Source organism: Ciconia boyciana, chromosome 2 (genome assembly GCF_034638445.1).
Source record: "Ciconia boyciana chromosome 2, ASM3463844v1, whole genome shotgun sequence".
In the NCBI taxonomy this organism is placed as follows: domain Eukaryota; kingdom Metazoa; phylum Chordata; class Aves; order Ciconiiformes; family Ciconiidae; genus Ciconia; species Ciconia boyciana.
Window position 1 is genome coordinate 105,093,042 of NC_132935.1, and position 13,714 is coordinate 105,106,755.

General features: G+C 41.9%; 1 protein-coding gene across 1 annotated transcript in view; it reads left to right on the forward strand.

Annotated features, from left to right (window-relative positions):
* The first annotated feature begins 276 nt into the window (after window positions 1–276).
* The window catches only part of TPK1 (thiamin pyrophosphokinase 1), a 319,400-nt gene continuing 305,962 nt past the window's right edge, over window positions 277–13,714 (forward strand). The window contains exon 1 of the mRNA XM_072853402.1: window positions 277–601. Within this exon, the coding sequence (XP_072709503.1) occupies window positions 559–601 (43 nt within the window). The 5' untranslated portion in view covers window positions 277–558. The remainder of the gene's footprint in view (window positions 602–13,714) is intronic.

Below are 13,714 nucleotides of genomic sequence, written 5' to 3' on the forward strand. Positions count from 1 at the left end.
AGCGAGCGGCAGGTCAGGGCCGCTCTCCATCTCTCTCCTCAGGGTCCGTACAGGCGCTGCCGGGGCGGTGCGGGCCTGTCCGTCAGCTCGCCCGCTCCCCCTCAGCACAGGCGCCAACGGCCGCCGCTGCCACGCGGCCAATTAGCGAGGGCGGGGCTTGGCCCGCGCCCGGCCGCGGCGCCGCTCCCTCCTGTCCCGCCTTCCCGCTGCTGAATCCACCGCCGAGCAACGGATCGCGGCGGCGATCGATTCTCTCGTCTTGCCTTCCCTCCGCCCCCGCCCGGTTAGACGCACCACCCCGGGGGCGGGTGCCGGGGGAGCGAAGGAGGACGCGTGGCTGCAAGTACCTCGGCAGCGCCGCCACCACCTGCTCGGCGGCAAGGGCAAGCCCCGCTGCCGCGGTTGTGCAGCGAAGGGCGTTCCTCAGGGAGAAGAACCGCTAATCTCCACGTGCCCCCCCTCCCCTCCCCGGTCCCGCCGCGCTGGGGGAGCCGCGGGGCTCGGGGCTCTCCGTGCTTTTTCTGTGTGCCCGCCCCACGAGCAGGGCGGCCCGGGGCCATGGAGCGCGCGTTCACGCCGCTGGACTGCCTCCTGCCCGCCGGTACGGTACCTCCCGCCCCCGGGCGGCGCGCGCCGCCAACCGCCACCGGCCCGCCGGGAGGAGGGGGGGCGGGGCAGCCCCGCGGCGGGCGGCGCTCCCGGGGCAGCTCCCTCGCCGGGCGAGGGGCGCCGTACTGTGCCGTGGGAACAGGGCGGGGGTGCCTCTCCCGTGCCCCGGCGGGCGCCCGGTAACGCCGCCGAGCTCCGCCGCCGCCCCCTGTGCGCGCTGGGTGTTAAAACGCTCGTGTATAAAGGGCGTAGCCTTCTGTCTGCCTGGCCGCTCCCACGGCCTGTGGGCCCGTGTCCGCTCAGCCCTGCCAACCGACCTCTAGGCCGGCCGGGCACAATTGTGCCGCACTTAAGCTGGTTTCTTTTTTAATATACCGGTTTACTACCATTTTAACCCCTCTGGAGTTAAAACTTTAACCCCTTCGGCTTTAAAATGTTAACCCCTTTGGATTTAACCAGCATCTTCAGTTAACTTGCCACAATTTTCTTGGGTTGGCCCGGCAGGGCCGGCCGCTCCAGTGAAGCCTGTCTCTTGGCAAGGGGGCCCGTGGGCTTGGTTTCCTCCATGTGCCTTTGGCCTCAAAGGTCCCGGCCTCACTCGTGGAGCCTCCTGCCTTTCCGCACTCCCCTGGAGCCACCACGTGCACCCCACTTGCCTCTTCAGTTCTGCAAGGCAAAGCTGTGAGGCTTGGGTTTTGGTTTTCTGCTGTTGTTGTCTTCCCAAGCTGTTCTTGAGTGTTCTATTTTTGTTTATTATTTTTGAGACCTGAGAGGTGAGAGTTATTAATATGTATCATTAACCTCATCACCTCTATAAAGGGTAGAGCACCTGTAATAAGCACAGACTCATCTAAGTAGCTTGTACACTGTTTGGAATAGGCACCTCTTCACTATGTATTTGCAGTATCTAATTCAGTAGGGCCCAATTTGCTATTCAATGATACCATTATAAACAGTAAATATTTTTATCTTTCTGTAACGTGATTTTAAAGCTGCATAAAAATCATTGTGGCATAGCAGCTGAATTCTAACTTACACTGCTCTTTTCTGCTCTGGCACTGAGACTTAAGCTGCCATGGTGAGGTGTATGTTGTTATTTATTTACTAGTAAGATCTGGAGGAAGGGAAGAGTTTAACAGAATGAACACTTAATTTAGTGTTTTTACAGCTAGCAGTTTAAGAGCATGCTTAAACTCTTTCCAGTATTTTTTTTTAAACCGCGTTTTGCTCTAATTTTTAAAAACTTAAGGGTATGTTCAAAGCTAGTAACAGGTGAAGCTGTACTCAAGGGATTCCTGCCAGAAATGTATATTTGACTCTGCATATGTGTGTATTTTGAGATGCATCACTGCTTTGGGTAGAAAGAGGGAATGGGCATGGAGGTGAGATTTTAGTGGGTTAACTTTGATTCATTGCAGTGTGATGTCCTCTTGGATGAAATTAGGAGTAACTACTTACTAAGCATATATAGTAATGTGAAACAAAAACGTACATTAAGAATTTATCCCTGGGGAAGAACAGGCATTGCTATTTATATTCTAAGGTAGTTGCTTTTGATAGGCATTTGTATGATGTTAGGGCTACCATATGTCCCAGGTTTCCATGAGTTGTCTTGTTTGTTTGTTTGTTTGTTTTTCTTTGGTTATGTCTGGTTGGAGTGGAAGATTTGGGATGTTTGTTCACAGTTTTCAGATGATGCACAGCCTTGTCAGACCAGAAGCTTCAGGGTGTCAAGAATCCGCCTCCTTCTAAAGAAATGGCTGCTACAAGTATATAAGAATTTACTTGGTTATACAGGATAGTATGCCTATGATATGCACAGTGGTACTGCATCTGGATCCTTGTCATCATTACAAACATTAATTACCAGCATTTCAGATTGGTTTAGCCTGCTTGAAGTGTGCAAGGCTGAGCAAATTTATTTGGCAATTCCACAGTTTAAAATCTGGTATCCCACTTAGGGAACTCAGAAATAAAGTTTTCAAAATTGGGTAGGTGAAATGAGGCTCCCGAATTCTTCTTGAAGAAGCACTAGTAGTTTCTCCAGCTGTTTGCTTCAATGGAGTATGTATTTAAGTGTCCAAATAATATAAAGCTAACCTTTGTAGAACATGATGCTTCTTAGAGGCTAGACACGAGGTTACAAAATAAACCCTTGAGAGGATATTGAAGTATTACGGACCTTGTCCACTTGCTTTCAATAATCTAAATGTATAGCAATGTATATAATGTTTCTGGTTGCTTTCTAAATCCCTGTGCAAACACAGTGGCATGTTACGGTGAGGAGAACGTGAAAGATTTATCAGTTATGTTTGGAGGTTATTAGTTACTTTTTTTCTTGGAAGGTGTTCAGAAATTATGCTGATACTTATACAGAATAGGATAAAATGCTTACAGGTTTTGGAACCTAATATTAGGTACCTGAATTGGAATTTCAGGGCCACGTGTGCCTTGGTAATTTTAGTTTGTATAGTTAGAGTGAGTTCTTATTTAGATAGTAGACTATATGTCTTCCTATATAGCACTTGACTGAGGTTTGTGTAGCAGATATTTGAGAACTGCTGTGCTAAACTAATATGCTTAGAGACTTTGAGCATTATTCAGTCAAACAGCTGGAGCACAGTTGAAAATGTGCGACAGTCAGAAAGCTGCGCTGTGTACTTCAGAACTGTGTTGATTTGCTTATTGTAGTTTAGAATGGGTAACGACGTAGAATTTAGAAGTGGGATTGAGCTCTAAATTTGAGTATTGCGTACTGAAACAGACATATTTTTATTTCCTCATTAAATGAAACCATTAAAAAGGCTCATAGAAGTCCACTCTGAAGCCCTGCCAGTCCTGTCCAGGTCAGGCAGAAGCTTTACAGAGTGAAGCTGTGATGCAGCTGTTGTAGAAAGCTCATAATCAGTGATGTCACACTACAGCCTGTGAATCATGACAAGAGTAGCTTGGTTTCTTCTGGAGCATCCTTTGATAGACTAGACATTTCCCTCCTGCTGTTTATACCCTTTTCTTGCACTATCATTGCCTCCTGCTGCTTGTCCCAGAGCGTGCTGCAGGTGCTTCTGCAAAGAGGCAAGTGTTTCTAATTTATTTTTCTAATACCATGAACTTTAGGAGCTGAGTGCGCTATGTTTGTGACTGTGTAACAGCGGAAATAGTGTAGCACCCTCTAATAAGGTTGCTCCTAAATACCACTTGAGACTTTTAGAAGGGCAGAGTGCCAGTTTACTAAGCTGTGCTTTCTCACAGGGAACGTTTTACATTGCGTGCCATAATGTGGCCTAGATTCTCACTCATCTCCAGATGTGATTACTGATTTTTTTGCCTTGCACAGTCCTTAAAATGCAGCTCATTATTGGTTTTATCAAGTGGAGTGATGCAGAAGGAGGATATTTTCCTCAGTTTATAAGCCAACACCTCCCATTAGGAGTGTCTCTTCTTGTTGAGGCAGAGGGACTGCAAAGCAGAAGCAAATCTAGTCCTTCTGCTCTCTTCTGTGCCTTGCAGAGGGTTTGCTGGAGCTGAGTTTCCTATGACTGACAGGAGCCTCTGCTACCAGTGGGTGTTGGTTCCCCCCTGTCCCCAGTCCTCCACGCCCCGAGTCCTGTGACCAAATGCACTTGTGCATTTGAGAGCTGCATTGAGAGCTAGCGGTTAAGACTTGGTCCACTGAGAAGAGGGTGCGCTAGCTTCATCTCACTGAAGCAAGGTCATCTATATGTCATGAGAGACACAGCCACAACAAATAGGACAAAGACTGCTTCAGAATTATGTGGAAATATATAGTTGTCTCTTTGTGCAAAGGGACTATAAAATTCTGCATTGAATTTAAAGCAAAGAGAACAAGAGGAAGCGACAATACACTGTGAATGCTCTTCCGTCATTCCGCAACCTTGATTGTCTCTTGCTTTACTATATGTCTTCTCCTGGAAATGCTACGGACTGTGAACAAGTTACCTCTGAAAGGATTATGTCACCATATTCCTTTTTAAATGCCTGGGGCTTAAACTCCTTCCTCAATGTTCCCTGTTCGCTGACACTAAGAATTGAAAGTTATTTGTAAAACAGTGACATGTTTGCCATTCACTGAATGACCTCCAGCCTAGTGTAAGCATCAATAACCATCTAAATGCCCCTTCGCTAGAGCTCTGCATGGTCTCTATGATATGTTATCTTGCAGTCTAATATACAAAATTCTGTAGTAGAAATCGAGACAGTCATGGGGTTAGGAAATCAACCTGATGGTCACTGTTAGCTGTTGAACATTAAAGGCATATGGAAAATGGAGTCCTGGACTATTGGATTGCTCTGTAATTTTACAGGTTTTGTGCCACTGCTGTTGGGTCAGAGTAGTGAAGTTTTTAGGTGAATCAGATCGTTCAAAAGCTGTGATTGAGTTCACCAAAGTTGAAAAACATTAGCAAGGGTGTCAGTCCTTTAAGACTCTTTCAGGAGTTCCTCAGTGAAATTAGCAAGCACTTCTATATGGCTGTTATACTGGTCTATCTTTTTAATTGAAACACATTTGAAACACTGTTTTACCTGAATGTTGCTGACCTGCTCCTGCTCTTCATTTCGTATAAGTAGTAACACTATTCATTTGCTTGGGATGCCTCAGCTTGTTTTTGAGATAGCTGTAAATATTCACCCTCAGACCCTGCTGCTTGCTAATTTGCTGTGCTGGGTCAGCAATTGTTCTGTAAGGATTATTGTATAAATTACTTACAGGTGCACTTACGAGTAAAGTGTTACAGACAGCATTTAGCAGATATAATCATTGTTAACCTCACCACTTTCTGTTAGATCTTTGCTTTCACACATTGATAGCTTTTGGAGTTCTTTATTTATTTTTTAAAAGTTTTATACGCAGGTGTGTTATTTGGAATGGGGCAGCAAGCCGTCTTTAACCATTTAAGCTAACAGGAAGATGAATATACATTTACTTATTTTTGTACAGATACAGAGTCCCCTTTTGAAATAAGGTGACATCAAAGCCAGTTGCTGTTTGTTTGTGTGGATGATAGATTATCATCTCGTGCAGTGTCAGTGCACTGATAGTTCCATATCTTGTGGTCAATAATAGGGCATAGCTGGCTTTCTGTTGGATGGGAATATAATGGTGGAGGGGACTGAGAGGATCTTAAAAAAACAACCAAACAAAAAAACCCCACCATAGTATAAAAGCAATAAAGATGTCGCTGGAGCTTCCGAGACAAAAACTCACATTCATTACTGCTTGCACAGATAGTAAAACACTCAGATAAATTCCTTTTGGAAGGTCGTGTTATTTTCCATTAGTTGAGGCTTTCAAGAGCAGCTTACACAGAGTTCTGTGAGGAGTCACTTAGGTGTAGCAGATTGAGCCTTAAAGTTAGGAAGTACACTAACTGGCCTCTTAATGTAGCCTGTAGTCTCTTTTTTATTTTTTCCTTTTTTTTTCTCCTGTGATTTAACATCAGATAAGGAGGTGGGAAATACACTTATTCCAGACATCAAAATGTTCATGTTCTTTGTATCCAGTTAAATGTGTGCAGGACTGCTGGAAACCATTTAAACTTGTTGGTCTTTAAAGAGCAAAATATTAATCTTAAGAAGGTAGAAGTAGTCAAGGAAAATAGTGGACTTTCAGGTTTTGTTTTTTCTTTACTGCGTTTCGCTTGCACGTCTCTGGTCAGCTCTTAAGATATTTTAGCCGTTTCACAGCAGCTTTAACATTATGCTATATCTCAAATTTGTGTGTATACATATATATATATGCTAGTTTTACTTTCTGGAAGTGGAAAACAGAAGAGACTTTTTTTTTTCCCTGTTTGCAAAGCTCATCCAAGTCTGATTTATGGAGAAATTGAATATGAAGGAAAGAAATGAGGCAGTTTGTTTACACAGGAGAAAACATAATACATATAGGTTTCAGATTTTTCAAGATCCAAAATAACAAATCCCAGGCATACTTGTCTCAGGATGTTCAAATCTAAAGCAAATCCACATTAATCAAAGCTTAATCTAGGTGGAAAATAGCAGCATCAAGAGTAAAACCTAAAATCAAAATCTTAAAAAGGAAAAAACCAAATAACCTAAAAAACCCCCAAGCAAACAAACCACCGGAAAACAAATAAAAGGGGTAGCAGCTTCTCTTAAGTCAGTTCTCAGCAGCTTTCACTTCTAGTGAGCTTAGGTTTGGATGTAACCTAAGGGATTAGGACCTTTAAGAACAGTGCTGTTAACTAGTGCTTTGTCCAGGGAAATTATTAGCTAGAAATTTAACAAATTTGTTTGTGTGACATAATAAAAATAATCTATGCTGGTCTCAAAGCACTGTTGTTGAAAAAGTGGATAAAAGGAGAGGAGGGGGGACACTCCCTCCCCCCCCCCCCCCCCAAATAAAAAAAACAAAAACAACCAAAAACCAACCTACAAACAAACAGAAAAAAACAACCCAGTAGTAGATTTTATCCAGTACAAAATATAATAAATCAACAGGAGAGACCTCTGATGTATACACCTTTGTTGTAGAACATTCCCCATCTCTGATCTCTACAGAGAGAGGGGAATTTGCAGTGTGTCCAGCAGGATTAACTAATCTGATCTATTGCCAAATAGTTTAAAGATTGAAAAGAACTGTCAGTTGTGTCTTCCACCAAAGTGACTATACCTGATCACAGCGAAGGATAACCAGTTCTTAAGATTTTGGCATACGTGTTTCTGTAAATTAAGGCTGTGCTGGATTACATGTAAGTAATTTATGGAAATAGGTTCTCCTTTCCATCCAACTCTGACCTTAAACATGAGGAATATGATTAACAGTGTTTGTGTAGTACTGCCTTTGCATAATTAAAAAGAGGATTGAGAATTTAGAGTTGCTACAGGAACATTCAGTTAGTTAAATTTTACATAGAGAGTACACATAGTAGTTTGATTGCTTTTAAATTAAAGCTATTGCTGTATATCCAGTTGCAGTTGAAGCCGCTGGAAGGCTTTTCCTGTCATTTCCTAGCTTTGAATTTTATTTTGAATGGCAGTCAAATTTTCTCAGCACTAGTGCTGATTCTTTGTAGCTTGTGTTGATGGATTGTCTGCCAGCCTTCCTCTCTGGCAGGACAGAAGCTGGAGGGATGCACGTGTTTATCAGGCCAGTTGAAATAAATGGGAAGCTGGCCAGTGAATTCAGTAGGAGAGGAACCTGTCCCCTCACAATTAATTTATTTTGTAGTTGTGACTGCTGATGTGGGTTCTGTTTTGTTTTATTTTGTTTTTTCTTTTACTGTAGTTCCTCTTTTCCCTTCTGTTCTTTCCCCAAAATTATCCAGTCAACGTTGTTCCTGGGCAGCACAGCAATAAGAGAGCAGTTTGGAAATATTTATACATACAGTTTTTTACCAAATTGTTCTGTGGCTGTGGTGGTAAAAGCTGTCTGTGTGTCTGATACGAATAAGTTAGTTTTGCTGCAAAAGGAAAATACGTTGATGCTACAAAGTATTGGGGCCTCAAGAGTTCCTTATCTAGAAAAGCTTTGACTTCTGTGACGGTGTCAATAAGGGTGTCTGTGAACTTGCTTTGGTGGAGGCACAGCAAAGGCTGTCAAGAGAGGCGTTCCTTTTTTGTTTTTCTTCCCACAAACATAATTCACAATTATGTATGCTGTATAAGCGTATGTGAAAAAAGAGTACCATTGTGCTTCCATAGCAGAAGGGTGCTGGTATGTCAATGAAATCTCTGTGTATATACGTGCGAGATTTACTTGCTTTTATGCTTACAATTGATTTAGCTGTGGCAAGGAAAGCATTGACGTATAGGCCAGACCTAAGCACAGGCCAAAGCTCCAGTTGCTCAGGATGAGTTAAAAGGATGCTGGGTTGAAACCACACCTAGGCAGTTGTTCAGCAGATGGTGTGACTCATATCCCTTGAAACTTTCCTGGGGTTGACTTGTGTCACAGAGCAGCTGTGCAAATACAGAGTTGATCTCCAGGTGCTCCATTTTGAGACTTTGCACTCTTGATGAGAGTTTTATGTATGGGGGAAATCCTGAAGGGTAAGGCGAGGTTTGTACTAACAGAGTTTAACCTGTGTATCGGCAATGCTTACAGATCTTTGTTGGCTTTAACTACATAACCAAAAGCCTCTAGTGGAGATACTTTAACACAGGCAGCACTTTCACTTCTGGAAATGAGTGTTCTGCAAGCTGTTGGGGGTAAAGTACAGCCTTGTGAGTGTATTCTGTGTCCCCATATGGAGCGCTTTCCCTGCCCAGTTTACAGTTATATTTAATAACCATCTAAGTAGTGTTTTGCCATACTGTAAATCCAAAAGAGAAAAAATGTTAAGGAGAGCAGCTTGAGAGTCAAGCAGCTAAAGATCTGCAGCTTGGACTGCCAAAGGAAGTGGCTCAGCTGCTGCAGATGCAACAAGAGTAGCTCTTGGGCAGTGTGTGACCACCTCATTTCGTAATGAGTTGACCTCGGTACACTGGAGGTGATTGAGTTCTGCTGTGAAAGTGTCTGTCTCCATATTGCCACTTCCTGCTACAAATGGGAAATTTACTTTTCAAGTTCCTTAAAGAAGAGCTTGATTTTTTTTTTACTTTTTTTTTTAAAAAAAGGGGCAATATTAAGGAAACTTTTGTTAAGGGCAACTTAGTGTTTGGCTTTCTGGACTTTTGACAGCAGTGGTCTTGAAAGGTCACTGCTGCAAGACTTTGCTTCCACAGATATAATGGCTTTCACTGGGTTCAAAGCAGAATGAAGGGTGTTATCTGCAATCCTATCTTTTTAGGGTGCTGGCATATTCCTGCTGTTGTTGAGTACTTTCCTATTAGCTCCTCTTTCTTTGCCCAGAATCCACTGTGGGAATGACATTTAGTACTGTATGCACAGGCTTTGAGCCTTTCTAATGACTTTGGTGACTGTGAACAGAGGATTTAAATGGTCATTTTGTAACTGTGGGAAATAAAATCACTGATATCAGATGTTCTTCCTTGAACTGACTTGTTGTAGGGTTTTCACTTGGAAACTCAATTTCCTAGTTCCCTGTGTCTCTGTTTAGACTCCTGTTCTTATGTATTGGTCAGTAGTAATGCTGCTGCTGTATTAACCTGACTCATGGTAAGGAGTTTTATCACTTGAGCCGGTGGAATAATTTCTTCTTCTGTCTTAGTCTGCCATCCTGTCATAAGGTCACAAGTTAAATTTTTGTGCCAACAAAGCTCTTTAAGTCAGTAGGAAACTAGATCTACTATGTAATGTTTTCTTTGTCTTCTGTGACCATTTTTGTTTTGTTTTTTTTTCCCCCTCACACCCACAGCTGCCATAGTTTTGCTGACAAAGCCCCAAGTGTAAGCCCGAATACACAGAGAGCACAGCAGTTGTCACTTAGGAGGAGCAAAAGCAATGCTAGAAGAAAAAAAAAGCCTTTCTTTTAGAGTATGGTACACCTCCACAAGGAGGGTTTTCTGGCAGGGACATGGGCAGAGTGTGTTGCAACACAGACACGTTCTGTATGTCTCCTTGCAGTGCAGCAGGCTGTTTTTCCTGCTGATGGAGTGTGAAGTCTGTGTGAAATTATCAGTCAGTGTCTGGCTTCCCCAGAGAGGATGGTGAGTGATGAGAGCTGGGTCATGGCCTTGTGGTACCACTCAGTGGAGATGGCCATATGGTGTGGGAGAGGGCTCTTAAAAGGGGTGTCACAACAGATGTTTGATAGCATACTTGTTGCCAAAAGCTTTAAGTGTCAACTAGCTTCAGTAAGGTACTGTTAGAGCTGTCCCAGGGGTGCAGTTAAGGAGGAATGGTGTTTAGATAACACATAGAGTAATTTATTATTTGCATTGGTATTGCAGTGGCTATGTTTTGTCAGGCAGACAAAGGCATAACAAGACCCAGAGGTTGGACATTAGAGCCAAACAAATTTATACTTGAATTAGGTACAGATTTTTAACATGGAGAAGAATAACCAGCCATTTGAACATTCTACCTAGAGAAGGGTAGATTCTTCATCAGTGTAAATCAGTTGCAAGTCATACTTTACTTGAATCCAGAATGAATTTCAGGCTATCCTTTATACAAAAGGCTAAACTAGATTGTCACAGTGATCCTTTCTGGCCTCGGAATCTATAAATCTGAAACACTTAGTCCACCAAGGGGGAGACTTCATTTCCGTACTATTTAAGTCGTCAGAACAGACTTACGTGAAAAGAAAGGAACTGGTATATCTCGGGGGGGCTGCAGCATGGAGTGTCAAGTGACTAGTCTCCTGTTGCAAAGGAGACCTTTGAGAACTGGGAGCAGTTGTGATGCAGTTCACAAATTGAGGACTGTACTCCCTCCTTACGTTTTGAGTAAATTGTATGTTTAAAAAAAAAAAAACCCAAACAAAAAAAAACCCTCAAAAACCCCTGTAGCACTTGGTTATGGTTCCTAGGCAGCAAGAAGAACTTACTGCAGTAAGACTATACTACACAGTGTGCTGAATTTACTGCTAGTTACTGTGAGCTATCAAAAGCTTTAAAATTATTTCCATAGATTCTATCCTTATTTATCTATAAATATTATAATTGTCAATCCCACAAGGAGGAAGAAAAAGCTTGAATTTAGACAGCAGAGTGAATAGTTATGCTGAACTTACACAACATTATGCCCAACTATACTGTTTCTCACCCAGATTTACATTTGCTGAATACATTTGCTGAAATAAATAGCCAGTTTCCTTTGAGAACAAAGTTGGAACTGAATAAATGTAAGGCTTCAGAGTACTAACAAAGGAAGTGAACTCTAAAATAATGCAGTTATACAGCCCAAATAATGTAAATTAGAACAGCAGAGAAAAAAAATCTAAATTTAGGAATATATAGGAAGAGCTAGTAATGTTTTGTGAGAGTTTATAAACTTATAGTTTTGTAGTCTCATCCTTTCCTGTTTAAGCTTCCCTTTTCTTCTTTTCCCCCAATAGCAAATACATATGGAAAATGCGCATCTTATGATTACAACAATAGGTAAAAGGAGTTTTGTTACTTTTCTTGAGTGGAGGAGCCTATCGAAAGAGGAGAATGTGCAAGGAAAGACTGCTGTTACATTCATTGGAAGAGACTGTCAGCTGCGAAGGTTATTTGCCCAGAATTGCCCCATTCACAGCTTCCCCAAGACCATACATAACAGACCTTGGAAATATGCACTGGTTTTGTTACAGTTGGATAAGAAATGAATTTCAACTGCAGCAAAGAAGACTCAAGTTAGATATTAGGGGAGAAAAGTAGCAGACGGAAACACTGGAATATGTTGTTTCAGAAGATGATGTAGTCCCTGTCCCTGGGAACCTTTCCTTTTTCAGGGGTAGACAGCAATTGTCTAGAGAGGTGATTCTACTTAGGGATAGAGGAATGGACTAGATGATCTTCTGAAGACTTAGATGTACAGAAGTGTAGGAGATTGAGATGTGTATTTAAGAATCATATACCTAGAGTCAGAAAGAGCTTTCTATATGCATATCAGGTGCTGAAGGACAGGTTGTTTCTGCAGACTTTCTCACTCAGGTAATTATACTTAGCTTCAGTTGGGCTACTCAAACAAGCAGGACTTACTCTGGTGCTTTGAAGTTTTCAGTCTGTAAATTACTAATCCTTTCTTCTGCAGTACAGTCATGATATTTATCCAAACATGATTTTTAGCAAAATCCCAGATGACATTGAAAGTACATAAATGTATGAAAAGGGGTATGAGATGGTATGAAGCTCCATAAGTTCTGAAGTAAGGAGTGAAAACTGTGTGTAGCAATTGCTGTGAGTTTGCCAGACACTGAAATCTGTCTCTATGATTTCGTGTCATCAGTTTCCATACTGCTGCTAATTGGCATTTGAATTTCTAGAGATTTCACAGAGATTACCTAGAAAAAAATCTGGACATTTACAGGTTCTCTTATTCTGTTAGTTTTTGCAGATGATTTTTGCAGTGTTGATAGGAAACAGAAGTGTCTTCTAGAGACTGTGACAGGAGTTTTCCAGGAATCTACTTTCTCTTGGTGTCGAAAAGGGACTTTAGATTATCAAAAAGAAAGCTGCTTTCAGAAAATGGCTCCTAATTTTTTTTTTTTTACAAACTCAGAGTATGTGTTTGAGGGTAAAAATCAGCAAGAGAATGCATCTGCAAAGAGCTTCTCTATAGTTTAATCCACTTTATACTGACAGAATTAATTTATGCCATTTTTGTGCATGTCACTATAGAGACAAACCCTATTGTCAGTGTAATTTATATAGTTGTTATCTCCAATGAGAAAGCATGCCTCAAATTACAGGATTCCTGGTGATTTGAGGTACAAGAGTGATGGAAGCTGTGTGCAACGTGTTCATATGCTGCATTGGCAGATGGCTGAGGTGAACATCCTCTCTCTTCAGCTTTAAAAATCAGAATCGGTGGCAGTGTTGTCAAAACATGTCAGCACTTGAAGGGTGGTGTGCAACAAACCACTGGCTCCACAATGCATCTTGGCGCACAAGTTGGGGCTCTGAAACAAATTATATTCTTACTATACAACTGGGGTGTTTTGTTGGTTTTGGTTGGTTGGGTTTTTTTAGTTGCTACGTACTTAAAGTTTGAGCTACTAACCTAGAAGACTGTAGCACTTAAGAAAGGGGTATGGCACTGAGATGTTTTCCTTGATATCTCACATCAAGAAGCAGCTGTGCTTATATTGTGAATTATACTTAACCCTCTGCCTGGAAGTTTAATTTATTTTTATGGTCCTGGGTAGGCAGGTCAAATGCTAGTGCTTGTAGTTCATAAGAACTGCTTCATAGAAATAAAATACATTGAGATGGTAAGGGGAGAAGATGAGGCAGAGAAGGAGGCTGGGGAAGAGTATTTTCTGGACTGCTATATCATAAGTTGCTGAATAGTCTGGAGTAGCAAAAGCTATTGGTGATTTCCCTAGCGAAGGGAACAGGGCTTTTGAATGTAGTATTTTTTTCTGCTACCATTCTCATAGTAGGCTATGACTGTAGAGGGTGCAGAAGGTAATGTCATAAAACAGAGGAAAGAAATGGAGCAAGATTCAGGAATAAGTACAAGTAGTCTCTAAATGATATGCTGGCTTGAATTTACTTGATAGATGCCAAA